This window comes from Oncorhynchus mykiss, chromosome 3, assembly GCF_057628025.1.
Source record: "Oncorhynchus mykiss isolate SJ-2025 chromosome 3, ASM5762802v1, whole genome shotgun sequence".
In the NCBI taxonomy this organism is placed as follows: Eukaryota; Metazoa; Chordata; class Actinopteri; order Salmoniformes; family Salmonidae; genus Oncorhynchus; species Oncorhynchus mykiss.
The window spans coordinates 91,856,983-91,884,498 of NC_143024.1; the positions used below are offsets into that span (position 1 = coordinate 91,856,983).

The following is a 27,516-nucleotide window of genomic DNA, read 5'->3' on the forward strand; positions in this document are numbered from 1 at the left end:
TCGTTGCAGGCCGTGTCAGTGGCACTGTATTGTCCTCAAAGCGGGCAAAAAAGTTATTTAGTCTGCCTGGGAGCAAGACATCCTGGTCCGTGACTGGGCTGGGTTTCTTCCTGTAGTCCGTGATTGACTGTAGACCCTGCCACATGCCTCTTGTGTCTGAGCCGTTGAATTGAGATTCTACTTTGTCTCTGTACTGGCGCTTAGCTTGTTTGATAGCCTTGCGGAGGGAATAGCTGCACTGTTTGTATTCGGTCATGTTACCAGACACCTTGCCCTGATTAAAAGCAGTGGTTCGCGCTTTCAGTTTCACACGAATGCTGCCATCAATCCACGGTTTCTGGTTAGGGAATGTTTTAATCGTTGCTATGGGAACGACATCTTCAACGCACGTTCTAATGAACTCGCACACCGAATCAGCGTATTCGTCAATGTTGTTATCTGACGCAATACGAAACATCTCCCAGTCCACGTGATGGAAGCAGTCTTGGAGTGTGGAGTCAGCTTGGTCGGACCAGCGTTGGACAGACCTCAGCGTGGGAGCCTCTTGTTTTAGTTTCTGTCTGTAGGCAGGGATCAACAAAATGGAGTCGTGGTCAGCTTTTCCGAAAGGGGGGCGGGGCAGGGCCTTATATGCGTCGCGGAAGTTAGAGTAACAATGGTCCAAGGTCTTTCCTCCCCTGGTTGCGCAATCGATATGCTGATAAAATTTGGGGAGTCTTGTTTTCAGATTAGCATGCTTGGGGTCAATGTCCATTTGGAAGACCCATTTGTGACCATGCTTTATCTTCCTGACTGATGTCTTGAGATGTTGCTTCAATATATTCACATAATTTTCCTTCCTCATGAAACCATCTATTTTGTGAAGTGCACCAGTCCCTCCTGCAGCAAAGCACCCCCACAACATGATGCTGCCACCCCTGTGCTTCACGGTTGGGATGGTGTTCTTCGGCTTGCAAGCATCCCCCTTCTTCCTCCAAATATAAAGAGGGCCATTATGGCCAAACAGTTCTATTTTTGTTTCATCAGACCAGAGGACATTTCTCCAAAAAGTACGATCTTTGTCCCCATGTACAGTTGCAAACCATAGTCTGGCTTTTTTATGGTGGTTTTGGAGCAGTGGCTTCTTCCTTGCTGAGCGGCCTTTCAGGTTATGTCTATATAGGACTCGTTTTACTGTGGATATAGATACTTTTGTGCCTATTTCATCCAGCATCTTCACAAGGTTCTTTGCTGTTGTTCTGGGATTGATTTGCACTTTTCACACCAAAGTACATTAATCTCTAGGAGACAGAAAGCGTCTCCTTCCCGAGCGGTATGACGGCTGGTCCCATGGTATTTATACTTGCGTACTATTGTTTGTACAGATGAACGTGGTACCTTCAGGCGTTTGGAAATTGCTCCCAAGGATGAACCAGACTTTTGGAGGTCTACAATTATTTTTCTGAGGTCTTGGCTGATTTCTTTTGATTTTCCCATGATGTCAAGCAAAGAGGCACTGAGTTTGAAGGTAGGCCTTGAAATACATCCACAGGTACACCTCCAATTGACTCAAATTATGTCAATTAGCCAAAAATATGGCTAAGACCTAATGATATTTTAGTCAAAATGACGAAGACTAGTCTAAATCTAAGAAAGACTGCCTCCACATACTGCCTCTGACTCATCTTGCTCCCCTTTACCTGTCTCCATTACACTGATTGGCTCTGACATACACGCCCACACACTCAGAGAAACAAAAAACATGAAATGGCAAACCTCTCTGAGGCTGAATTCAAGTCCTTTGGAAGGCAGAAAAAGTCTGATTTGCTTCAGGCAATAAATCCAAGCCCAAAACATACTCAATATCCCCTGCGACTGATCTCTCTCTCACTCTCTCTCTCTCCCTGACAGCATCTTACATTTTATGTCACACGAACAGCCCACGCACATAGAGCACCAGTAGTTCTTCCATGGCGAATCCCCCTAATGCCTCCGTGCCCGCGGCAAACCGCCCCGACAACACTGACCACGGCCGTCCTCATAACAGTCCTGACCCCTGCCTGACCCACGGTGCTGACAGAGACACAGGTCTGTCCCCACTGGGAGATGATGACGAGGACAGCCAATAGCAGAAGGCGCGCAGTAAATCCCAAGGCCAGGAGTGACTCATTTTTGGTGTCGTGTTGGGTCATTGATCCTGTATAGAAAATAGCAAGTCTAAGAACAGGCGGCAGTCTGTGTAGCAGAGAGACAGCTAGCTCCAGGCTACACTGATCCACCAGGCAGACCCCTCCTGAGGTAACAGGTGACAGAGCGTAAGGGGTAATCTCCGGGTTTCTGCTAGAGGAGAGAAAGGAGGAGGTAAGGAGTTGTTTTTTTATTCTTCCTCCAACTCACCTTGCATTCATCCTTCGGGCTGTCACTCAGATGGACTACGGGTCCTGGATGGGCTTTAGTTGCTCTGTCGATGAGAGAAGGAGAAGGAAAGGGTCTATCAGGTTAAGGACACGAGTGCAGATGTTTTCAGAATGATAGCCAAGGGACGGTGCAAAACGCTGCCATCTACTTTAAATGAATCATGTTTTAAATGTTGTTTTTTTTACCTGCTGTAAACAAATAGATACACGTTTCAGACTACAGAGTATCAAAAAACAACTGCATAGTGACTAGCGACCTTCAGCTTCAGAGCCGGCAAAGCCAAAGGATCAAGCATCCGTTCACTACACTAGGGAATTACAGAAATGACGCGCCATGCTGAATCCAATAGAGAGCAGGAACTGGCTTGATTTGACAACAGCAGAGTCGTACATAACCTGGTTCAGGTGGCCTTGCAGAAGGCACTGTAACATCACCATACAGTATTATAGTAATACTATTGTAATATCACCATACAGTAATACATAACCTGGTTCAGGTGGAAGGCACTGCAAGCTGAAACACTGGCCATCCATAAATTAGTAAATATATTTATATAGTGTTGAATCTTCTTTATTTGTGTTTATACAGCAGTAAAGTAACATCACCATACAGTATTATAGTAATACTATAGTAATATCACAATACAGTAGTATAGTAATACTATATTAACATCACCATACAGTAGTATAGTAATACTATAGTAATATCCCCATACAGTAGTATAGTAATACTATATTAACATCACCATACAGTAGTATAGTAATACTATAGTAACATCACCATACAGTATTATAGTAATACTATAGAAATATCACCATACAGTATTATAGTAATACTATAGTAATATCACCACTCTGACCATTTTACTCGTCTCGTGGTGTTGAGCGTTTGTAAATGAATTATTCTGCACTCTGGCACACTCAGAGGAGAGCGCTCTGAAATCGGAGTAGATAGCCAGAGAGAATTTACAAAAGCACCCGAATATCCACTGAGAACGCACAACGACCATTTAGTTAAGAATAGCGGGAATGACGGCATTTTCTGCTGACAACGTTGTGAAGCCACGCCCATTTTCGGGAGGAATTGCATTATGGGCCCTATAAAAGCACAGAAATAGTGTCCTCTGCTTGTATACTTCGTATTTTAGCGAATGTAGTACGACATCCGGGAACTTCTGTCGTACTAACGAAATCCATTCTATGACCAATAATCATACTACATACTGAATTTACGTCACAAATAGTACAGTTAGTGGGGTTAGTATGAGTTTTCGAACACAGCTCTGGACTGACCCTGGTTCTCACCGGGCTACGCTAGCCGCTATAGCACAGGCAGAATCACAGCCTTATACACCCGCCCCCAACGAGAGGAGACTGGCCGCGGTACAGATTACCACCGCTGTGACCAAATACACAGACACCTTGTGCTCCGGGAGGTCCCGGGGAGACATGGCAACGCGAGAGTCCAGCGAGTCTGTTGTTGTTGGGTCGGTGAGGATAATTCATTTTTTAAAATTGTTTAATGAACCTTTATTTTGACATGTAAGTCATACTGAGACTAGGGTCTCTTTTACAGATGAGCCCTGCGTATATACAACAAACACATATACAACATACAACATTACAGACACATTTATCAATGTCGAGGTCTCTGATCACGACTCTGAACTGACCAAGGGGGACCAGAACATCTCAGTTCAGCTCTGGAAGTTGTTCCACATGAAGGGAGCAAAAACAAGCTTTACCCAACTCTGTGCAGACACACACACACACACACACACACACACACACACACACACACACACACACACACACATGCAAAGACACATAAAAACACACACAAAGACATATAGACACAGACATTAACATATACTGTATGCACACACATAGATAAAGACACACAAACTCAGCAAAAAAATAAGTCCCTTTTTCAGGACCCAGTCTTTCAAAGCTAATTCGTAAAAATCCAAATAACTTCACAGATCTTCATTGTAAAGGGTTGAAACAATGTTTCCCATGAACCATAAACAATTAATGAACCATAAACAATTAATGAACCATAAACAATTAATGAACCATAAACAATCAATGAACCATAAACATTTAATGAACATGCACCTGTGGAACAGTCGCTAAGACACTAACAGACAACAGACGGTAGGCAATTAAGGTCAAAGTGCTCATTACTGACGAGTCGTGGTTTTGTCTCACACAGTGAGGGGTGATGTTCGGATTTGCATTTATCGTAGAAGGAATGAGCGTAACACCGAGGCCTGTACTCTGGAGTGGGATCGATTTGGAGGTGGAGGGTCCGTCATGGTCTGGGGCGGTGTGTCATCAGACTGAGCTTGTTGTCATTGCAGGCAATCTCAATGCTCTGCGTTACAGGGAAGACATCCTCCTCCCTCATGTGGTACCCTTCCTGCAGGTTCATCCTGACATGACCCGCCAGCATGAGAATGCCACCAGCAATACTGCTCGTTCTCTGTGGGATTTCCTGCAAGACAGGAATGTCAGTGTTCTTTCATGGCCAGCGAAGAGCCCAGATCTCAATCGCATTGAGCACGACTGGGACCTGTTAGATCGGAGGGTGAGGGCTAGGGCCATTCTCCCCAGAAATGTCCGGGAACTTGCTGGTGCTTTGGTGGAAGAGTGGGGTAACATCTCAGAGCAAGAACTGGCAAATCTGGTGCAGTCCATGAGGAAGAGATGCACTGCAGTACTTAATGCAGCTGGTGGCCACACCAGATACTGACTGTTACTTTTGATTTTGACCCCCCCCCCCTCCCTTTGTTCAGGGACACATTATTTATGTTAGTCAGCATGTCTGTGGAACTTGTTCAGTTTATGTCTCAGTTGTTTAATCTTGTTATGTTCATACAAATATTTACACAATACTTACACTACTTTGCTGAAAATAAACACAGTTGACAGGGAGAGGAAGTTTCTTTTTTTGCTGAGTTTACGTATACACATGCACGGACACATGCACACATTACCTCCTTCATTGCACAGCGTATTTTTTAAACGCATAACTGTGTAAATGTATGTATTTTATTAATCCGTTATTTTACCAGGTAAGTTGACTGAGAACACGTTCTCATTTACAGCAACGACCTGGGGAATAGTTACAGGGGAGAGGAGGGGGATGAATGAGCCAATCGGAAACTGGGGATTATTAGGTGACCGTGATGGTTTGAGGGCCAGATTGGGAATTTAGCCATGGGATCTTTAATGACCTCAGAGAGACAGGACACCGGGGTTAACTGTCATGTACTGTCATGTTGTCTTGTCTCTGTCCTTTCCCTTCACCCTGTCTCCCTCTGCTGGTCGTGTTAGGTTACCTTTTCTCCCCCGCTTTCCCCCAGCTGTCCCTTGTCTCCTCTAACTACCCATTCACCCCGTTCCCCACCTGTTCCCTTTTTTCCCTCTGATTAGGTCCCTATATCTCTCTCTGTTTCTGCTCCTGTCCTTGTCGGATTCTTGTTTGTTTGTGTCATTCATGCCTGAACCAGACTGTCGTCATGTTTGCTGTAACCTTGTCCTGTCCTGTCGGAATCTGCCGGTCCATCTGAGCCTACCTATGTTTGGTAATTAAAGAAGCTCTGTTTAAGTTGATTCGCTTTTGGGTCCTCATTCACGCACCGTAACAGAAGAATCCGACCTTCTGTTACGGTGCGTGAATGAGGACCCAAAAGCGAATCAACTTAAACAGAGCTTCTTTAATTACCAAACATAGGTAGGCTCAGATGGACCGGCAGATTCCGACAGGACAGGACAAGGTTACAGCAAACATGACGACAGTCTGGTTCAGGCATGAATGACACAAACAAACAAGAATCCGACAAGGACAGGAGCAGAAACAGAGAGAGATATAGGGACCTAATCAGAGGGAAAAAAGGGAACAGGTGGGGAACGGGGTGAATGGGTAGTTAGAGGAGACAAGGGACAGCTGGGGGAAAGCGGGGGAGAAAAGGTAACCTAACACGACCAGCAGAGGGAGACAGGGTGAAGGGAAAGGACAGAGACAAGACAACATGACAGTACATGACATTAACACCCCTACTCTTACGATAAGTGCCATGGGATCTTTAATGACCTCAGAGAGTCATGGTACAGCGTTGTGAGCTCATCTATTATAAGCTATCAATTGATAGAAAAAGGCTAAATCATTTAACCTTCACATCCCTGTGCCCTTTTATACGGCAGTCTTTCAAAGAGGTTCTGAGGGACAACACTAAAACACTAAAACTCTAAAACACTAAAACACTACAACACTAAAACACTAAAACACTAAAACACTAAAACACTACAACACTAAAACACTAAAACTCTAAAACACTAAAACACTAAAACTCTAAAACACTAAAACTCTAAAACACTAAAACACTAAAACACTAAAACTCTAAAACACTAAAACTCTAAAACACTAAAAGTCTAAAACGTAATACCTATGTCTCTCTCTGGAGATCATTTCACACCTTCAGATCCATCTGGGCTGTATTGAGCTCTCACACTGAGACAGTGTGTCATGGTGAAAACATGTATGTCTCCGCTGAGGGAGAGATCTCCACACCGCTTATTCTGTCTGTCGGAGAGCCCTCCTCGCAGACTCATCACTCTGCCAGGCTGCACACACACGCACGCACGCACGCACGCACACACACACACACACACACACACACACACGCACACACACACACACACACACACACACACACACACACACACTGCCAGCTTGCTGGAGCTGTAGGAGCCGCAGGGGGCGAGTTTTGGTTGGCTCCACTCGGTCGACACGGTAACGCTGGGATGGATAGGAGGGGAGCCGCGAGCGGGGAGGGGGGGGGGGGGGGGGGTCCTACATCAAGAAGATTAAAAACGTCCCAGACCGTCTACGCTGACGCATTACTTACTCACCCAGCCACTACCCAGAATTCTCTCTTCACAGTGTGTATCGATACAGAGAATATCCAACCAAGAGAGCTCAGGTGAAATTATACTTTTGTTTCATGTTTTTTTTTTTCTCCAGTTGGGCACGCTTTGTCTGGCAATGAACGGGAAAAGGGTTGCTCACAAATAATTAGACTATGTTCTCTTGTATCCCCCTAACAGACCAGAAAAAAAAAAACACACCAGATCTTTGATGTTTTCATTTTCTTTATTCATCTCTCTCCAGAACATATCTGTAACGTCATATTAACATATAGATGCTGTTCTTCATCCTACTGAGAGAGGAAAACATTTATTTATATATATATATATAGAGTTTCTGAAAGATACTACATGAAAGAGAGACAATTACCTGTATTAAATAGGTTGCAATAGTAATTTTCCGTGTATGTGAGTGAGTGGGGTTGGGCATGTTATGTATCAACCTCTAAAAAAATTACATGAATAATAATCCACATAATGAAGTGGCAGGGTAGCCCAGTGGTTAGAGTGTAGAGGCGGCAGTGTAGCCTAGTGGTTAGAGTGTAGAGGAGGTAGGGTAGCCTAGTGGTTAGAGTGTAGAGGCGGCAGGGTAGCTTAGTGGTTAGAGTGTAGAGGTGGCAGGGTAGCCCAGTGGTTAGAGTGTAGAGGCGGCAGTGTAGCCTAGTGGTTAGAGTGTAGAGGAGGTAGGGTAGCCTAGTGGTTAGAGTGTAGAGGCGGCAGGGTAGCTTAGTGGTTAGAGTGTAGAGGTGGCAGGGTAGCCCAGTGGTTAGAGTGTAGAGGTGGCAGGGTAGCCCAGTGGTTAGAGTGTAGAGGAGGCAGGGTAGCCTAGTGGTTAGAGTGTAGAGGTGGCAGGGTAGCCTAGTGGTTAGAGTGTAGAGGTGGCAGGGTAGCCCAGTGGTTAGAGTGTAGAGGTGGCAGGGTAGCCTAGTGGTTAGAGTGTAGAGGTGGCAGGGTAGCCTAGTGGTTAGAGTGTAGAGGTGGCAGGGTAGCCCAGTGGTTAGAGTGTAGAGGTGGCAGGGTAGCCTAGTGGTTAGAGTGTAGAGGTGGCAGGGTAGCCCAGTGGTTAGAGTGTAGAGGTGGCAGGGTAGCCTAGTGGTTAGAGTGTAGAGGTGGCAGGGTAGCCTAGTGGTTAGAGTGTAGAGGTGGCAGGGTAGCCCAGTGGTTAGAGTGTAGAGGTGGCAGGGTAGCCTAGTGGTTAGAGTGTAGAGGTGGCAGGGTAGCCTAGTGGTTAGAGTGTAGAGGTGGCAGGGTAGCCTAGTGGTTAGAGTGTAGAGGTGGCAGGGTAGCCCAGTGGTTAGAGTGTAGAGGTGGCAGGGTAGCCTAGTGGTTAGAGTGTAGAGGTGGCAGGGTAGCCTAGTGGTTAGAGTGTAGAGGTGGCAGGGTAGCCTAGTGGTTAGAGTGTAGAGGTGGCAGGGTAGCCTAGTGGTTAGAGTGTAGAGGTGGCAGGGTAGCCTAGTGGTTAGAGTGTAGAGGTGGCAGGGTAGCCTAGTGGTTAGAGTGTAGAGGTGGCAGGGTAGCCTAGTGGTTAGAGTGTAGAGGTGGCAGGGTAGCCTAGTGGTTAGAGTGTAGAGGTGGCAGGGTAGCCTAGTGGTTAGAGTGTAGAGGTGGCAGGGTAGCCTAGTGGTTAGAGTGTAGAGGTGGCAGGGTAGCCCAGTGGTTAGAGTGTAGAGGTGGCAGGGTAGCCTAGTGGTTAGAGTGTAGAGGTGGCAGGGTAGCCTAGTGGTTAGAGTGTAGAGGTGGCAGGGTAGCCTAGTGGTTAGAGTGTAGAGGTGGCAGGGTAGCCCAGTGGTTAGAGTGTAGAGGTGGCAGGGTAGCCTAGTGGTTAGAGTGTAGAGGTGGCAGGGTAGCCTAGTGGTTAGAGTGTAGAGGTGGCAGGGTAGCCTGGGTAGGGTAGCCTAGTGGTTAGAGTGGTTAGAGTGTAGAGGTGGCAGGGTAGCCTAGTGGTTAGAGTGTAGAGGTGGCAGGGTAGCCTAGTGGTTAGAGTGTGGAGGTGGCAGGGTAGCCTAGTGGTTAGAGTGTGGAGGTGGCAGGGTAGCCTAGTGGTTAGAGTGTAGAGGTGGCAGGGTAGCCTAGTGGTTAGAGTGTAGAGGTGGCAGGGTAGCCTAGTGGTTAGAGTGTAGAGGTGGCAGGGTAGCCTAGTGGTTAGAGTGTAGAGGTGGCAGGGTAGCCTAGTGGTTAGAGTGTAGAGGTGGCAGGGTAGCCTAGTGGTTAGAGTGTAGAGGTGGCAGGGTAGCCTAGTGGTTAGAGTGTGGAGGTGGCAGGGTAGCCTAGTGGTTAGAGTGTAGAGGTGGCAGGGTAGCCTAGTGGTTAGAGTGTAGAGGCGGCAGGGTAGCCTAGTGGTTAGAGTGTAGAGGTGGCAGGGTAGCCTAGTGGTTAGAGTGTAGAGGTGGCAGGGTAGCCTAGTGGTTAGAGTGTAGAGGCGGCAGGGTAGCCTAGTGGTTAGAGTGTAGAGGTGGCAGGGTAGCCTAGTGGTTAGAGTGTAGAGGTGGCAGGGTAGCCTAGTGGTTAGAGTGTGGAGGTGGCAGGGTAGCCTAGTGGTTAGAGTGTAGAGGTGGCAGGGTAGCCTAGTGGTTAGAGTGTAGAGGCGGCAGGGTAGCCTAGTGGTTAGAGTGTAGAGGTGGCAGGGTAGCCTAGTGGTTAGAGTGTAGAGGCAGCAGGGTAGCCTAGTGGTTAGAGTGTAGAGGTGGCAGGGGAGCCTAGTGGTTAGAGTGTAGAGGCGGCAGGGTAGCCTAGTGGTTAGAGTGTAGAGGTGGCAGGGTAGCCTAGTGGTTAGAGTGTAGAGGCGGCAGGGTAGCCTAGTGGTTAGAGTGTAGAGGTGGCAGGGGAGCCTAGTGGTTAGAGTGTAGAGGCGGCAGGGTAGCCTAGTGGTTAGAGTGTAGAGGTGGCAGGGTAGCCTAGTGGTTAGAGTTTAGAGGCGGCAGGGTAGCCTAGTGGTTAGAGTGTAGAGGTGGCAGGGTAGCCTAGTGGTTAGAGTGTAGAGGTGGCAGGGTAGCCTAGTGGTTAGAGTTTAGAGGCGGCAGGGTAGCCTAGTGGTTAGAGTGTAGAGGTGGCAGGGTAGCCTAGTGGTTAGAGTGTAGAGGCGGCAGGGTAGCCTAGTGGTTAGAGTGTAGAGGTGGCAGGGGAGCCTAGTGGTTAGAGTGTAGAGGCGGCAGGGTAGCCTAGTGGTTAGAGTGTAGAGGTGGCAGGGTAGCCTAGTGGTTAGAGTTTAGAGGCGGCAGGGTAGCCTAGTGGTTAGAGTGTAGAGGTGGCAGGGTAGCCTAGTGGTTAGAGTGTAGAGGTGGCAGGGTAGCCTAGTGGTTAGAGTTTAGAGGCGGCAGGGTAGCCTAGTGGTTAGAGTGTAGAGGCGGCAGGGTAGCCTAGTGGTTAGAGTGTAGAGGTGGCAGGGTAGCCTAGTGGTTAGAGTTTAGAGGCGGCAGGGTAGCCTAGTGGTTAGAGTGTAGAGGTGGCAGGGTAGCCTAGTGGTTAGAGTGTAGAGGTGGCAGGGTAGCCTAGTGGTTAGAGTGTAGAGGCGGCAGGGTAGCCTAGTGGTTAGAGTGTAGAGGTGGCAGGGGAGCCTAGTGGTTAGAGTGTAGAGGCGGCAGGGTAGCCTAGTGGTTAGAGTGTAGAGGTGGCAGGGTAGCCTAGTGGTTAGAGTTTAGAGGCGGCAGGGTAGCCTAGTGGTTAGAGTGTAGAGGTGGCAGGGTAGCCTAGTGGTTAGAGTGTAGAGGTGGCAGGGTAGCCTAGTGGTTAGAGTGTAGAGGCGGCAGGGTAGCCTAGTGGTTAGAGTGTAGAGGCGGCAGGGTAGCCTAGTGGTTAGAGTGTAGAGGCGGCAGGGTAGCCTAGTGGTTAGAGTGTAGAGGCGGCAGGGTAGCCTAGTGGTTAGAGTGTAGAGGCGGCAGGGTAGCCTAGTGGTTAGAGTGTAGAGCTGGCAGGGTAGCCTAGTGGTTAGAGTGTAGAGGCGGCAGGGTAGCCTAGTGGTTAGAGTGTAGAGGTGGCAGGGGGGCCTATTGGTTAGAGTGTAGAGGCGGCAGGGTAGCCTAGTGGTTAGAGTGTAGAGGTGGCAGGGTAGCCTAGTGGTTAGAGTGTAGAGGTGGCAGGGTAGCCAAGTGGTTAGAGTGTAGAGGTGGCAGGGTAGCCTAGTGGTTAGAGTGTAGAGGTGGCAGGGTAGCCTAGTGGTTAGAGTGTAGAGGTGGCAGGGTAGCCTAGTGGTTAGAGTGTAGAGGCGGCAGGGTAGCCTAGTGGTTAGAGTGTGGAGGTGGCAGGGTAGCCTAGTGGTTAGAGCTTAGAGGTGGCAAGGTAGCCTAGTGGTTAGAGCGTTGGACTAGTAACCAGAAGGTTGCAAGTTCAAATCCCTGAGCTGACAAGGTACAAATCTGTCGTTCTGCCCCTGAACAGACAGTTAACCCCACTGTTCCTAGGCCGTCATTGAAAATAAGAATTTGTTCTTAACTGACTTGCCTAGTTTAATCACATTTTTTTAAATAATTCACTGTTGCTGCAGGATTATTTTTCTGCTGTAAAAAAAAAAAAACTGGTTCAAATTAAGATCCTGCATCTGTATGCTGTTCCTGTGAGTCATACCTGCATCCTGCCTCGGCACTGGTGGAGACATTTGGGAAGGGCATACCTAACACGACAAGATGTCTCTTCACTGGTTGACTGTCACATCCCATAGCATTACAGCTGATGAGGATAACTGTACGTTGCCCAAACAACAACATGACAAGATGTCTCTTCACTGGGTGACTGTCACATCCCATAGCATTACAGCTGATGAGGATAACTCTACATTGCCCTAACAACAACATGACCAGTAAAGGAAACAGTGCAGATTTACTAAGACCTCAGGGCTTTGGTATCAGGCACTCCACTGTCAATATATACTGGGTCTGAAGTGGTGACAGTCAACATTTACTGGGCCTACTATAGTGACAGTCAATATATACTGGGCATGCAGTAATGACAGTCAATATATACTGGGCCTGCTGTAGTGACAGTCAATATATACTGGGCCTGCAGTAATGACAGTCAATATATACTGGGCCTGCAGTAATGACAGTCAATATATACTGGGCCTGTAGTAGTGACAGTCAATATATACTGGGTCTGAAGTAGTGACAGTCAACATATACTGGGCCTGCTGTAGTGACAGTCAATATATACTGGGCCTGCTGTAGTGACAGTCAATATATACTGGGTCTGAAGTAGTGACAGTCAACATTTACTGGGCCTGCTATAGTGACAGTCAATATATACTGGGTCTGAAGTAGTGACAGTCAACATTTACTGGGCCTGCTATAGTGACAGTCAATATATACTGGGTCTGAAGTAGTGACAGTCAACATTTACTGGGCCTGCTATAGTGACAGTCAATATATACTGGGCCTGCTGTAGTGACAGTCAATATATACTGGGCCTGCAGAAATGACAGTCAATATATACTGGGCCTGCTGTAGTGACAGTCAATATATACTGGGCCTGCTGTAGTGACAGTCAATATATACTGGGCCTGCAGAAATGACAGTCAATATATACTGGGCCTGCTGTAGTGACAGTCAATATATAATGGGCCTGCTGTAGTGACAGTCAATATATAATGGGCCTGCTGTAGTGACAGTCAATATATACTGGGTCCGCAGTAATGACAGTCAATATATACTGGGCATGCAGTAATGACAGTCAATATATACTGGGCCTGTAGTAGTGACAGTCAATATATACTGGGTCTGCAGTAATGACAGTCAATATATACTGGGCATGCAGTAATGACAGTCAATATATACTGGGCCTGTAGTAGTGACAGTCAATATATACTGGGCCTGCAGTAGTGACAGTCCATATATACTGGGCCTGCTGTAATGACAGTCAATATATAACAGTTTCAACTGTTCTGCCTGCGGCTATGGAATCCTGACCTGTTCACCGGACGTGCTACCTGTCCCAGACCTATTATTCGACCATGCTGGTCATTTATGAACATTTGAACATCTTGGCCATGTTCTGTTATAATCTCCACCCGGCACAGCCGGAAGAGGACTGGCCACCCCACAAAGCCTGGTTCCTCTCTAGGTTTCTTCCTAGGTTCAGGCCTTTCTAGGGAGTTTTTCCTAGCCACCGTGCTTCTACACCTGCATTGCTTGCTGTTTGGGGTTTTAGTCTGGGTTTCTGTACAGCACTTTGAGATATCAGCTGATGTACGAAGGGCTATATAAATACATTTGATTTGATTTGAATATATACTGGGTCTGCAGTAATGACAGTCAATATATACTGGGCCTGCAGTAATGACAGTCAATATATACTGGGCCTGTAGTAGTGACAGTCAATATATACTGGGTCTGAAGTAGTGACAGTCAATATATACTGGCTCTGCAGTAATGACAGACAATATATACTGGGTCTGCAGTAATGACAGTCAATATATACTGGGTCCGCAGTAATGACAGAAAATATATACTGGGTCTGCAGTAGTGACAGTCAATATATACTGGGTCTGTAGTAATGACAGTCAATATATACTGGCTCTGCAGTAATGACAGTCAATATATACTGGGCCTGTAGTAATGACAGTCAATATATACTGGGTCCGCAGTAATGACAGACAATATATACTGGGTCTGCAGTAGTGACAGTCAATATATACTGGGTCTGTAGTAATGACAGTCAATATATACTGGCTCTGCAGTAATGACAGTCAATATATACTGGCTCTGCAGTAATGACAGTCAATATATACTGGGTCTGTAGTAATGACAGTCAATATATACTTGGTCTGTAGTAATGACAGTCACTATATACTGGGTCTGCAGTAATGACAGTCAATATATACTGGCTCTGCAGTAATAACAGTCAATATATACTGGGTCTGTAGTAATGACAGTCAATATATACTGGCTCTGCAGTAATGACAGTCAATATATACTGGGTCTGTAGTAATTACAGTCAATATATACTGGCTCTGCAGTAATGACAGTCAATATATACTGGCTCTGCAGTAATGACAGACAATATATACTGGGTCTGCAGTAATGACAGTCAATATATACTGGGTCTGCAGTAATGACAGTCAATATATACTGGGTCTGCAGTAATGACAGTCAATATATACTGGGTCTGCAGTAATGACAGTCAATATATACTGGGTCTGCAGTAATGACAGTCAATATATACTGGGTCTGTAGTAATGACAGTCAATATATACTGGCTCTGCAGTAATGACAGTCAATATATACTGGCTCTGCAGTAATGACAGTCAATATATACTGGGTCTGCAGTAATGACAGTCAATATATACTGGGTCTGCAGTAATGACAGTCCATATATACTGGGTCTGTAGTAATGACAGTCAATATATACTGGGTCTGCAGTAATGACAGTCAATATATACTGGCTCTGCAGTAATGACAGTCAATATATACTGGGTCTGCAGTAATGACAGTCCATATATACTGGGTCTGTAGTAATGACAGTCAATATATACTGGTCCTTCAGTAGTGACAGTCAATATATACTGGGTCTGCAGTAATGACAGTCAATATATACTGGGCCAGAAGTAGTGACAGTCAATATATACTGGCTCTGCAGTAATGACAGACAATATATACTGGGCCCGCAGTAATGACAGTCAATATATACTGGCTATGCAGTAATGACAGACAATATATACTGGGCCCGCAGTAATGACAGTCAATATATACTGGGCCTGCAGTAATGACAGTCAATATACAGTATACTGGGTCAGCAGTAGTGACAGTCAATATATACTGGCTCTGCAGTAATGACAGTCAATATATACTGGGTCTGCAGTAATGACAGTCAATATATACTGGGCCTGCAGTAATGACAGTCAATATACAGTATACTGGGTCAGCAGTAGTGACAGTCAATATATACTGGGTCTGCAGTAATGACAGTCAATATATACTTGGTCTGAAGTAGTGACAGTCAATATATACTGGGTCTGAAGTAGTGACAGTCAATATATACTGGGTCTGAAGTAGTGACAGTCAATATATACTTGGTCTGCAGTAGTGACAGTCAATATATACTGGGTCTGCAGTAATGACAGTCAATATATACTGGGTCTGTAGTAATGACAGTCAATATATACTGGGTCTGCAGTAATGACAGTCAATATATACTGGCTCTGCAGTAATGACAGTCAATATATACTGGGTCTGCAGTAATGACAGTCCATATATACTGGGTCTGTAGTAATGACAGTCAATATATACTGGTCCTTCAGTAGTGACAGTCAATATATACTGGGTCTGCAGTAATGACAGTCAATATATACTGGGCCAGAAGTAGTGACAGTCAATATATACTGGCTCTGCAGTAATGACAGACAATATATACTGGGCCCGCAGTAATGACAGTCAATATATACTGGCTATGCAGTAATGACAGACAATATATACTGGGCCCGCAGTAATGACAGTCAATATATACTGGGCCTGCAGTAATGACAGTCAATATACAGTATACTGGGTCAGCAGTAGTGACAGTCAATATATACTGGCTCTGCAGTAATGACAGTCAATATATACTGGGTCTGCAGTAATGACAGTCAATATATACTGGGCCTGCAGTAATGACAGTCAATATACAGTATACTGGGTCAGCAGTAGTGACAGTCAATATATACTGGGTCTGCAGTAATGACAGTCAATATATACTTGGTCTGAAGTAGTGACAGTCAATATATACTGGGTCTGAAGTAGTGACAGTCAATATATACTGGGTCTGAAGTAGTGACAGTCAATATATACTTGGTCTGCAGTAGTGACAGTCAATATATACTGGGTCTGCAGTAATGACAGTCAATATATACTGGGTCTGTAGTAATGACAGTCAATATATACTGGGCCTGCTGTAATGACAGTCAATATATACTGGGTCTGCAGTAATGACAGTCAATATATACTGGGCCTGCAGTAATGACAGTCAATATACAGTATACTGGGTCAGCAGTAGTGACAGTCAATATATACTGGCTCTGCAGTAATGACAGTCAATATATACTGGGTCTGTAGTAATGACAGTCAATATATACTGGGTCTGCAGTAATGACAGTCAATATATACTGGGCCTGCAGTAATGACAGTCAATATACAGTATACTGGGTCAGCAGTAGTGACAGTCCATATATACTGGGTCTGTAGTAGTGGCATTCCATATATACTGGGCCTGCAGTAATGACAGTCAATATATACTGGGCCTGCAGTAATGACAGTCAATATATACTGGGCCTGCAGTAATGACATTCAATATACAGTATACTGGGTCTGTAGTAGTGACAGTCCATATATACTGGGCCTGCAGTAATGACATTCAATATATACTGGGTCTGCAGTAATGACAGTCAATATATACTGGGCCTGCAGTAATGACATTCAATATATACTGGGTCTGCAGTAATGACAGTCAATATATACTGGGTCTGAAGTAGTGACAGTCAATATATACTGGGTCTGAAGTAGTGACAGTCAATATATACTGGGTCTGAAGTAGTGACAGTCAATATATACTGGGCCTTCAGTAATGACAGTCACAGTGGCAGTGCACTCCCCTTTCTCTTGTTGATTCAGAATGGCTGTCTCTCTCTCTCTTTTTCTCTATCCCCCCCCCCAATCTCTCCCTTTCTCAGGAGAAATGCCTGATGTTGACAAACAAATTTCCCAACATCCCTGGGTCCCCGAGCCAGCCAAGCTGAGTAGAATCATGGTAATTCACACTCACTCACACAAACTCACACACAGTCACACACACACACACACACACTCGCACGCACACACACACACACACACACCACACACACACACACACACGCACACACACACACACACACACCACACACACACACACACACGTCTATCTCCGCACGCCGTCGTCAACAGACAATAAAACAGTAGGCTGGTGGCCTGAACCAGATTAAATTAGACTGATAAACTCATCAGAAAATAATGTGCTCATTAAGGAAACACACAAGCCTGAGAAGGTATAGGGAATCAGGGAGCGACTGCTCAAACACTGAGCTATATAGAGACCAGTAACCAGTATGCAAAATATAATGTCAACAGGGAGCGACTGCTCAAACACTGAGCTTCATAGAGACCAGTAAACAGTATGAATAATATCATGTCAACATTTTGAATAATTTTTCCAACTCTTTTATTTTAGAGTTTCTTTTTTTATACATTTTGGACACTTTTGTCTTGTGAAATATGAGCTGCAGCAGGAGAAGTGATTAGGAAGGAAGGAGCCCTGTCGTCTTAATGAAGCATGTTCCCTTCCACCGAGCTTCCTGCTTTCCCATCGAGCTTCCTGCTTTCCCACCAAGCTTCCTGCTTTCCCACCGAGCTTCCTGCTTTCCCACCGAGCTTCCTGCTTTCCCACCGAGCTTCCTGTTTTCCCACCGAGCTTCCTCCTTTCCCACCGAGCTTCCTGCTTTCCCACCGAGCTTCCTGCTTTCCCACCGAGCTTCCTGTTTTCCATTCGAGCTTCCTGCTTTCCCACCGAGCTTCCTGCTTTCCCACCGAACTTCCTGCTTTCCCACCGAGCTTCCTGCTTTCCCACGGAGCTTCCAGCCATCCCACCGAGCTTCCTGCTTTCTCACCGAGCTTCCTGCTTTCCCACGGAGCTTCCAGCCATCCCACCGAGCTTCCTGCTTTCTCACCGAGCTTCCTGCTTTCCCACCGAGTTTCCTGCTTTCCCACCGAGCTTCCTGCTTTCCCACCGAGCTTCCTGCTTTCCCACCGAGCTTCCTGCTTTCCCACCGAGCTTCCAGCCATCCCACCGAGCTTCCTGCTTTCCCACCGAGCTTCCTGCTTTCCCACCGAGCTTCCTGCTTTCCCACCGAGCTTCCGGCTTTCCATTCGAGCTTCCTGCTTTCCCACCGAGCTTCCGGCTTTCCCACCGAGCTTCCTGCTTTTCCACCGAGCTTCCTGCTTTCCATTCGAGCTTCTGGCTCTCCCACCGAGCTTCCTGCTTTCCATTCGAGCTTCTGGCTCTCCCACCGAGCTTCCTGCTTTCCCACCGAGCTTCCTGCTTCCCACAAGGCTTCTGGGATTTTTCCTTTGATTTGAGGCTCTGCTTTACTTATCCTTGTTTTCTTACACAGATTCTAAAATGTAAGGTACGGTACTGAGCACTGGAGGTAAAGACCCAGACAACAGCATTATGGGTAGTAGATGGTCTCCTGGCCCCGTCCCGGAAGCTGTGAATAAAGTGCAGCAGGCATACTTGCTTTACAGATGTGGGATCTTAATTTGATCACCCTTTTTTTTTGTTGTAGGAAATGCCAACGTGTGGTGTAATAATTCCCTTTCCTGACAGCACTGCAGCTCTATTGAGATTAATTGAATGTGCCTCGTGTCTCACCGCTCAGTCAGTACGCAGGAGGGAGATACAAACACCCGCTCAGTCAGTACTCAGGAGGGAGATACAAACACCCGCTCAGTCAGTACTCAGGAGGGAGATACAAACACCCGCTCAGTCAGTACTCAGGAGGGAGAAACAAACACCCACTCAGTCAGTACTCAGTAGGGAGATACAAACACCCGTTCAGTCAGTACTCAGGAGGGAGAAACAAACACCCGTTCAGTCAGTACTCAGGAGGGAGAAACAAACACCCGCTCAGTCAGTACTCAGGAGGGAGAAACAAACACCCGTTCAGTCAGTACTCAGGAGGGAGAAACAAACACCCACTCAGTCAGTACTCAGGAGGGAGATACAAACACCCGCTCAGTCAGTACTCAGGAGGGAGATACAAACACCCGCTCAGTCAGTACTCAGGAGGGAGATACAAACACCCACTCAGTCAGTACTCAGTAGGGAGATACAAACACCCGTTCAGTCAGTACTCAGGAGGGAGAAACAAACACCCGCTCAGTCAGTACTCAGGAGGGAGAAACAAACACCCGCTCAGTCAGTACTCAGGAGGGAGAAACAAACACCCACTCAGTCAGTACTCAGGAGGGAGAAACAAACACCCACTCAGTCAGTACTCAGGAGGGAGATACAAACACCCGCTCAGTCAGTACTCAGGAGGGAGATACAAACACCCGTTCAGTCAGTACTCAGGAGGGAGATATAAACCTACAAACCCCCGCTCAGTCAGTACTCAGGAGGGAGATGCAAACACCCGTTCAGTCAGTACTCAGGAGGGAGATACAAACACCATGTAATGAGTGTCTTGGCGCAAGCTTACGGTCTTAAAGGAAAAGAGTAAAAAAAAAATGGTGTGTATTTGTGTGTGCCTGTGCGTGTGTGTGCGTGTGTGTATTTGTGTGTGCCTGTGCGTGTGTGTGCGTGTGCGTGTGCACACTTAACGTGTGATTGTGTATTGAGCTGAAAGTCTGTTTAATCACTTCTCCTACACCTTAATTTGAGTTAAGCCTGAAAGTCCATATGGTAAATGTCATGAAAATAAAACTTCCAATTTAATACCTGTGGAAGGTCTTACTTAGTTCCACCAAATGAACACAGAAACACACACACACACACACACACACACACACACACACACACACACACAGACACACACACACACACTCACACCAACCTACTCGAGCATGACTGAGCGGAGGGGAAAAACAAATCTCCTTCTCCTCTGCGGTTAGTTTGCGTTAGAGGGTTGCTTTCCCCGTGAAGGAGCACAGGAGGAGTACTGAGAGAGGAAGAAGCACTTCAGCTCAATCAAACGACACGAGCTTCGATGGCTCTCCAGATCAATATTTTGTTGAGGATGGAAAACTTGCATGTTTCAATTTCATTGAACTACCCTTCAAAATCCACTCAACACATTCTCCACGGCGCGACGGTGCATGTGCCTCTCTGCATGTTAAGTAGTCGCAGCTATTGCACGACCACGATCTAACGCCGCCGTCATGGCAACGTGAGCAAAGTTAGGTTACCAACTTTCAACTGGGATTAGTTGACAAATGACATGAGGTGACCGAGTAAGAGGTTTTAGGACAGAACGACATGAGGTGACGGAGTAAGAGGTTTTAGGACAGAACAACATGAGGTGACCGAGTAAGTGGTTTTAGGACAGAACGACATGAGGTGACGGAGTAAGAGGTTTTAGGACAGAACGACATGAGGTGACCGTGTAAGAGGTTTTAGGACAGAACGACATGAGGTGACCGTGTAAGAGGTTTTAGGACAGAACGACATGAGGTGACAGTGTAAGAGGTTTTAGGACAGAACGACATGAGGTGACAGTATAAGAGGTTTTAGGACAGAACGACATGAGGTGACAGTGTAAGAGGTTTTAGGACAGAACGACATGACGTGACCGAGTAAGAGGTTTTAGGACAGAACGACATGAGGTGACAGTGTAAGAGGTTTTAGGACAGAACGACATGAGTTGACAGTGTAAGAGGTTTTAGGACAGAACGACATGAGGTGACAGTGTAAGAGGTTTTAGGACAGAACAACATGAGGTGACAGTGTAAGAGGTTTTAGGACAGAACGACATGAGGTGACGGAGTAAGAGGTTTTAGGACAGAACGACATGAGGTGACCGTGTAAGAGGTTTTAGGACAGAACGACATGAGGTGACAGTGTAAGAGGTTTTAGGACAGAACGACATGAGGTGACCGTGTAAGAGGTTTTAGGACAGAACGACATGAGGTGACGGAGTAAGAGGTTTTAGGACAGAACGACATGAGGTGACAGTGTAAGAGGTTTTAGGACAGAACGACATGACGTGATCGAGTAAGAGGTTTTAGGACAGAACGACATGAGGTGACAGTGTAAGAGGTTTTAGGACAGAACGACATGAGGTGACAGTGTAAGAGGTTTTAGGACAGAACGACATGAGGTGACAGTGTAAGAGGTTTTAGGACAGAACGACATGAGGTGACCGTGTAAGAGGTTTTAGGACAGAACGACATGAGGTGACAGTGTAAGAGGTTTTAGGACAGAACGACATGAGGGACAGTGTAAGAGGTTTTAGGACAGAATGACATGAGGTGACAGTGTAAGAGGTTTTAGGACAGAACGACATGAGGTGACAGTGTAAGAGGTTTTAGGACAGAACAACATGAGGTGACAGTGTAAGAGGTTTTAGGACAGAACGACATGAGGTGACAGTGTAAGAGGTTTTAGGACAGAACGACATGAGGTGACAATATAAGAGGTTTTAGGACAGAACGACATGAGGTGACAGTGTAAGAGGTTTTAGGACAGAACGACATGAGGTGACAGTGTAAGAGGTTTTAGGACAGAACGACATGAGGTGACAGTGTAAGAGGTTTTAGGACAGAACGACATGAGGTGACAGTGTAAGAGGTTTTAGGACAGAACGACATGAGGTGACAGTGTAAGAGGTTTTAGGACAGAACGACATGACATCATCACCGCTGTCAACTCAACGGCCGTCATACAGTAATCCTTCTCATTATGGTAATCATTTAATCATTGACAGTTGATCATTTTCGTATAATCTGATGATTTAACTCACAACTCTATGGCCTTGTTCCACATGATGACGTATCCAGACAGAACGAAGGACTCGATGTTGACGATGTGCGTGTTGCCACGCTCTGTGCCCACGTACAGCCATTTACTCTGGAAGGGGATGTGGCAAAACGTGATCCTGAAGCGGAAAAAAGAAGAATCAGCGTTGACACATGATCAAATACGATACCATGTGTTTGATTTGGTTGGGATTGTGTGTGTGTGTGTGTGTGTGTGTGCGAGTGTGTGTTTCTTCCCACGTCCCACTTGTGTAATCAATGTTTTACCTCAGATAATAACCACACCAATAATTATCCTACTCTCAAATACACAGTATAAATGTAAATTTTCCACAATTATATCATAATTATGTTTCGGCTAACTGTCTGTAGATTAAAGATTTACCTTGCTTTGCACTGTTTTGATTAGCTCTGTTTTCCCCTGCATCCTTACAAAAGAAGGTGCTACCTAAAACCATAAAGGGTTGTTCTGTTGTCCCCATAGGAGAACCCTTTGGTTCTACGTGGAACCCTTTCACCAGCAAAATGTTCTACCTGAAACCAAAAAAGGGTTTTCCTATGAGGACAAACAAAACATATATATATTTTATATTTCCCAGATATTGCCCAAGTTTTGTAATATCACCCCAACACATCACTCCACATCTCCTGTCAGTCAGCGCCTGGTCTCTATGGTGATGACAGTCACTGCCTGGTCTCTATGGTGATGACAGGAATGTTCTATTAGACAACAGCCATCGAGCATAAGTCATGTATCACGACCCTGACACAAACAGCAGCTAATCACCAGCGGCCAATGTCCCAAGAGGCAGTCTTCCCAGACGTCCCAAGAGGCAGTCCTCCCCGACGTCCCAAGAGGCAGTCTTCCCCAACGTCCCAAGAGGCAGTCTTCCCCAACGTCCCAAGAGGCAGCTTTCCCCAACGTCCCAAGAGGCAGTCTTCCCCAACGTCCCAAGATGCAGTCTTCCCCGACATCCCAAGAGGCAGTCTTCCCCGACGTCCCAAGATGCAGTCTTCCCCAACGTCCCAAGAGGCAGCCTTCCCCGATGTCCCAAGAGGCAGCCTTCCCCGATGTCCCAAGATGCAGCCTTCCCCGACGTCCCAAGAGGCAGTCTTCCCCAACATCCCAAGATGCAGCCTTCCCCGATTCCCAAGAGGCAGTCTTCCCCGACGTCCCAAGAGGCAGTCTTCCCCAACATCCCAAGATGCAGCCTTCACTGACATCCCAAGAGGCAGTCTTCCACGGCGTTCCAAGAGGCAGCCTCCCCCAACGTCCCAAGATGTAGCCTTGCCCGGGATAGAAAATGCCCTGCACTTTCTGTTCTTCTGCCTGGTGTTATCTCTTCTTTTCTTCCAACCCTCTCTCCCCAACTCACTCCCTCTTTATCTCACTGAACTCTGGAGCCCAAGTTTTCAGGCAAAAGCACAGACAGGTTTGTCAACAACAACAACAAATAAACAGTTGAAAGCAATTACCACAGCATCAGCTGCAAGCTCTTTTTTTTTGTTTATCTCTCAAACCGCAGTGTGTTTGATAATTATTCCATTCCATTTCAGTAGCAAGAGACACTAACGGCTCCATTTCTACCTGTTATTTTCTCAAGTGAAAGCATGAAAGTCAAATGGGAGGCATGTACGAGGGTACTTTACTCACACGTAAAGTTATCCATAAATACGCTACGTTGACTGTGGAATTATTAGGCGATCAATAAATCCTTCGACAGCGAGGGCATTGCTCGGTGTTTATGTGATGTAGTGTATTGTCGACAGTGAGGGCATGCTCTGTGTTTATGTGATGTAGTGTCTTCAGATCTCGACAGCGAGGGCATGCTCTGTGTCTATGTGATGTAGTGTATTGTCGACAGCGAGGGCATGCTCTGTGTCTATGTGATGTAGTGTCTTCAGATCTCGACAGCGAGGGCATGCTCTGTGTCTATGTGATGTAGTGTCTTCAGATCTCGACAGTGAGGGCATGCTCTGTGTTTATGTCATGTAGTGTATTCAGATCTCGACAGCGAGGGCATGCTCTGTGTCTATGTGATGTAGTGTCTTCAGATCTCGACAGCGAGGGCATGCTCTGTGTCTATGTGATGTAGTGTCTTCAGATCTCGACAGTGAGGGCATGCTCTGTGTCTATGTGATGTGGTGTATTCAGATCTCGACAACATACAAAAACATACAAAAAACCCTAGACCAGACAAAACACATAAATCCCCCATGTCACACCCTGGCCTAACCAAAATAATAAAGAAAACAAAGATAACTAAGGCCAGGGCGTGACACATCATTTCCCGAGTTTTGCATCAGCCACATCATCTAGAGAGGAAAGTTACATGAGGTTGCACGTCACAACGACATATGTGAGAATCCTGTTTATTTTTCACCTATTGAGATCTAACAGCGATATCTGAAGAATAAATAATGGATGAGGGATATTTACAAAAACTCAAATTCGGTTTGTTCCACAAGGTAAAATTGTTGCACCTTTTATGTTTCGCCTTGTGTTTCGCTGATCGTCATACAAAATTTAATTTATTTTCTAAAATAATGAATACATAAATAAACCCCAAGAGCCCTAATCAAAGCAAAGTTTAACACTCCCAACTGATGGACCTAAGCCTTGAAATCAAGGCACTTGGTTTTGGCAGAAACGTGACTAAGTCCCCACTCAGCCAATCAGCTATTAGGAGGCAACCATTTCAGACAGCCCTGTTAGATACCCATGGTGGTGCCCAGACCTCATCTCTCATTTACACTCTATTTGCATAATTTTAATTTAACTGCAAATCAAGAACTTCAGGAGGGAAAAGCAGAGACAAAAACAAAGGGGGGGGGGGGTAGGGGGTTAAAGACAAGGTTTGCACAAGTCTTGGAGAGTGACCGTGTGATGGTGTGAAAGTCAAAAGGTTTTGTTTGACTCAGACAGCTTGACGAGGCGCCGTCAACACGGCTCATAATTATCAATTAAATTCAGGAGGAGACGTGAGTTGAACTGACCGGCAGCTGGCTGGGCAGCCGAGGAGCCGCTATTGGGGGAAGTAATTAAGTCACTCGATAAAGATCGATGGAACATGGTGTTTCTCAATCTTGGTCACATGCCTCATGACCTTCCCATCTGTTTCTTTGACAGCTTCGGTTTGCCCACTGAGAGGAGATTAGGAGGCCATTTTGGATGAATAGCCACTCTATGTAACATTGATAGATTGTAAATAAGAATTTGTTCTTAACTGATTTTCCTAGTTAAATAAAAGTTCAATTAGAGCCATGATACACCACAGTTATCCGAGAGGAGGAGCCATGATACCCATCAGTTATCTGAGACGAGGAGCCATGATAGACCACAGTTATCTGAGAGGAGGAGCCATGATAGACCACAGTTATCTGAGAGGAGGAGCCATGAAACACCACAGTTATCTGAGAGGAGGAGCCATGATACACCACAGTTATCTGAGAGGGGGAGCCATGATACACCACAGTTATCTGAGAGGAGGAGCCATGATAGACCACAGTTATCTGAGAGGAGGAGCCATGATACACCACAGTTATCTGAGAGGAGGAGCCATGATAGACCACAGTTATCTGAGAGGAGGAGCCATGATACCCATCAGTTATCTGAGAGGAGGAGCCATGATACCCATCAGTTATCTGAGAGGAGGAGCCATGATACCCATCAGTTATCTGAGAGGAGGAGCCATGATACCCATCAGTTATCTGAGAGGAGGAGCCATGATACACCACAGTTATCTGAGAGGAGGAGCCATGATACCCATCAGTTATCTGAGAGGGGGAGCCATGATAGACCACAGTTATCTGAGAGGAGGAGCCATGATACCCATCAGTTATCTGAGAGGAGGAGCCATGATAGACCACAGTTATCTGAGAGGAGGAGCAATGATACCCATCAGTTATCTGAGAGGAGGAGCCATGATACCCATCAGTTATTTGAGAGGAGGAGCCATGATACCCATCAGTTATCTGAGAGGAGGAGCCATGATACCCATCAGTTATCTGAGAGGAGGAGCCATGATACCCATCAGTTATCTGAGAGGAGGAGCCATGATAGACCACAGTTATCTGAGAGGAGGAGCCATGATACCCATCAGTTATCTGAGAGGAGGAGCCATGATACCCATCAGTTATCTGAGAGGAGGAGCCATGATACCCATCAGTTATCTGAGAGGAGGAGCCATGATAGACCACAGTTATCTGAGAGGAGGAGCCATGATAGACCACAGTTATCTGAGAGGAGGAGCCATGAAACACCACAGTTATCTGAGAGGAGGAGCCATGATACACCACAGTTATCTGAGAGGGGGAGCCATGATACACCACAGTTATCTGAGAGGAGGAGCCATGATAGACCACAGTTATCTGAGAGGAGGAGCCATGATAGACCACAGTTATCTGCGAGGAGGAGCCATGATACCCATCAGTTATCTGAGAGGAGCCATGATACCCATCAGTTATCTGAGAGGAGGAGCCATGATACCCATCAGTTATCTGAGAGGAGGAGCCATGATACCCATCAGTTATCTGAGAGGAGGAGCCATGATACCCATCAGTTATCTGAGAGGAGGAGCCATGATACCCATCAGTTATCTGAGAGGAGGAGCCATGATACCCATCAGTTATCTGAGAGGAGGAGCCATGATAGACCACAGTTATCTGCGAGGAGGAGCCATGATACCCATCAGTTATCTGAGAGGAGCCATGATACCCATCAGTTATCTGAGAGGAGGAGCCATGATACCCATCAGTTATCTGAGAGGAGGAGCCATGATACACCACAGTTATCTCAGAAGGGTAAGATGGGAAAATAGACCATTTAGGTAATTTTGACACCTGTGAATTCAGCTAAAATACATTTTGTTTCTTTGGTCTCCGCCATGTGTGTGTGTATGAATGAGTGTGTGTGTGTGTGTGTGTGTGTGTGCTCTGTATAATCCACACACTTATATCATGCCATGGTAAAACAGATCATGGTATCATAAGTAAAACCTGCTGAATGTAAGAAACGCACTTTGTAAAAAATAAAATAAAAAGCTCCACTGATGATAGCTACTTTACATGGAAAAGACATCCATGTACGTACCCACTCTCCACAGTCAGACACATTCATTGGCGAACCTTCATAAAAGCCCTCTGAAACGCTTTAATCCATGTGCATTTAAGAGAGCAAAATAACATCTCTCCCTCTGAGAAATCTGTTTCCTCTTTAGTCAGGTCACCGGTGTGATATTCTAACTGGCTCTTGAGATGCCTGGAATTCATTTTCTCAGCCAGGCACCGAGAAGTACAGAAAAAAAACTGGTTGTTTTTCAGGATAAATAATCTCTGGCATCCAGACGCAAAGAGAATAACCAGGTTGTTTTCAGGATAAATAATCCCTGGCACTGAGACACACAGAGAATAACCAGGTTGTACTCAGGATAAATAATCTCTGGCACTGAGACACACAGAGAATAACCAGGTTGTTATTTAGCCAGGCACTGAGAGGCACAGAGAATAACCAGGTTGTTATTTAGCCAGGCACTGAGAGGCACAGAGAATAACCAGGTTGTATTCCGGATAAATCATCTCTGGCACTGAGAGGCACAGAGAATAACCAGGTTGTTTTTCGGGATAAAGGATCTTTGGCACTGAGAGGCACAGAGAATAACCAGGTTGTTTTTCGGGATAAAGGATCTTTGGCACTGAGAGGCACAGAGAATAACCAGGTTGTT

General features: G+C 46.0%; 1 protein-coding gene across 1 annotated transcript in view; it reads right to left on the minus strand.

Annotated features, from left to right (window-relative positions):
- Positions 1-27,516, minus strand: part of LOC110504879 (syntaxin-binding protein 5-like) — a 226,061-nt gene that overhangs the window by 80,650 nt on the left and 117,895 nt on the right. The window contains exons 5-6 of the mRNA XM_036975302.2: positions 21,778-21,912; positions 2,377-2,440 (exon numbers count right to left, since the gene is read on the minus strand). Coding sequence (XP_036831197.2) covers positions 2,377-2,440; positions 21,778-21,912 — 199 coding nt within the window. The remainder of the gene's footprint in view (positions 1-2,376; positions 2,441-21,777; positions 21,913-27,516) is intronic.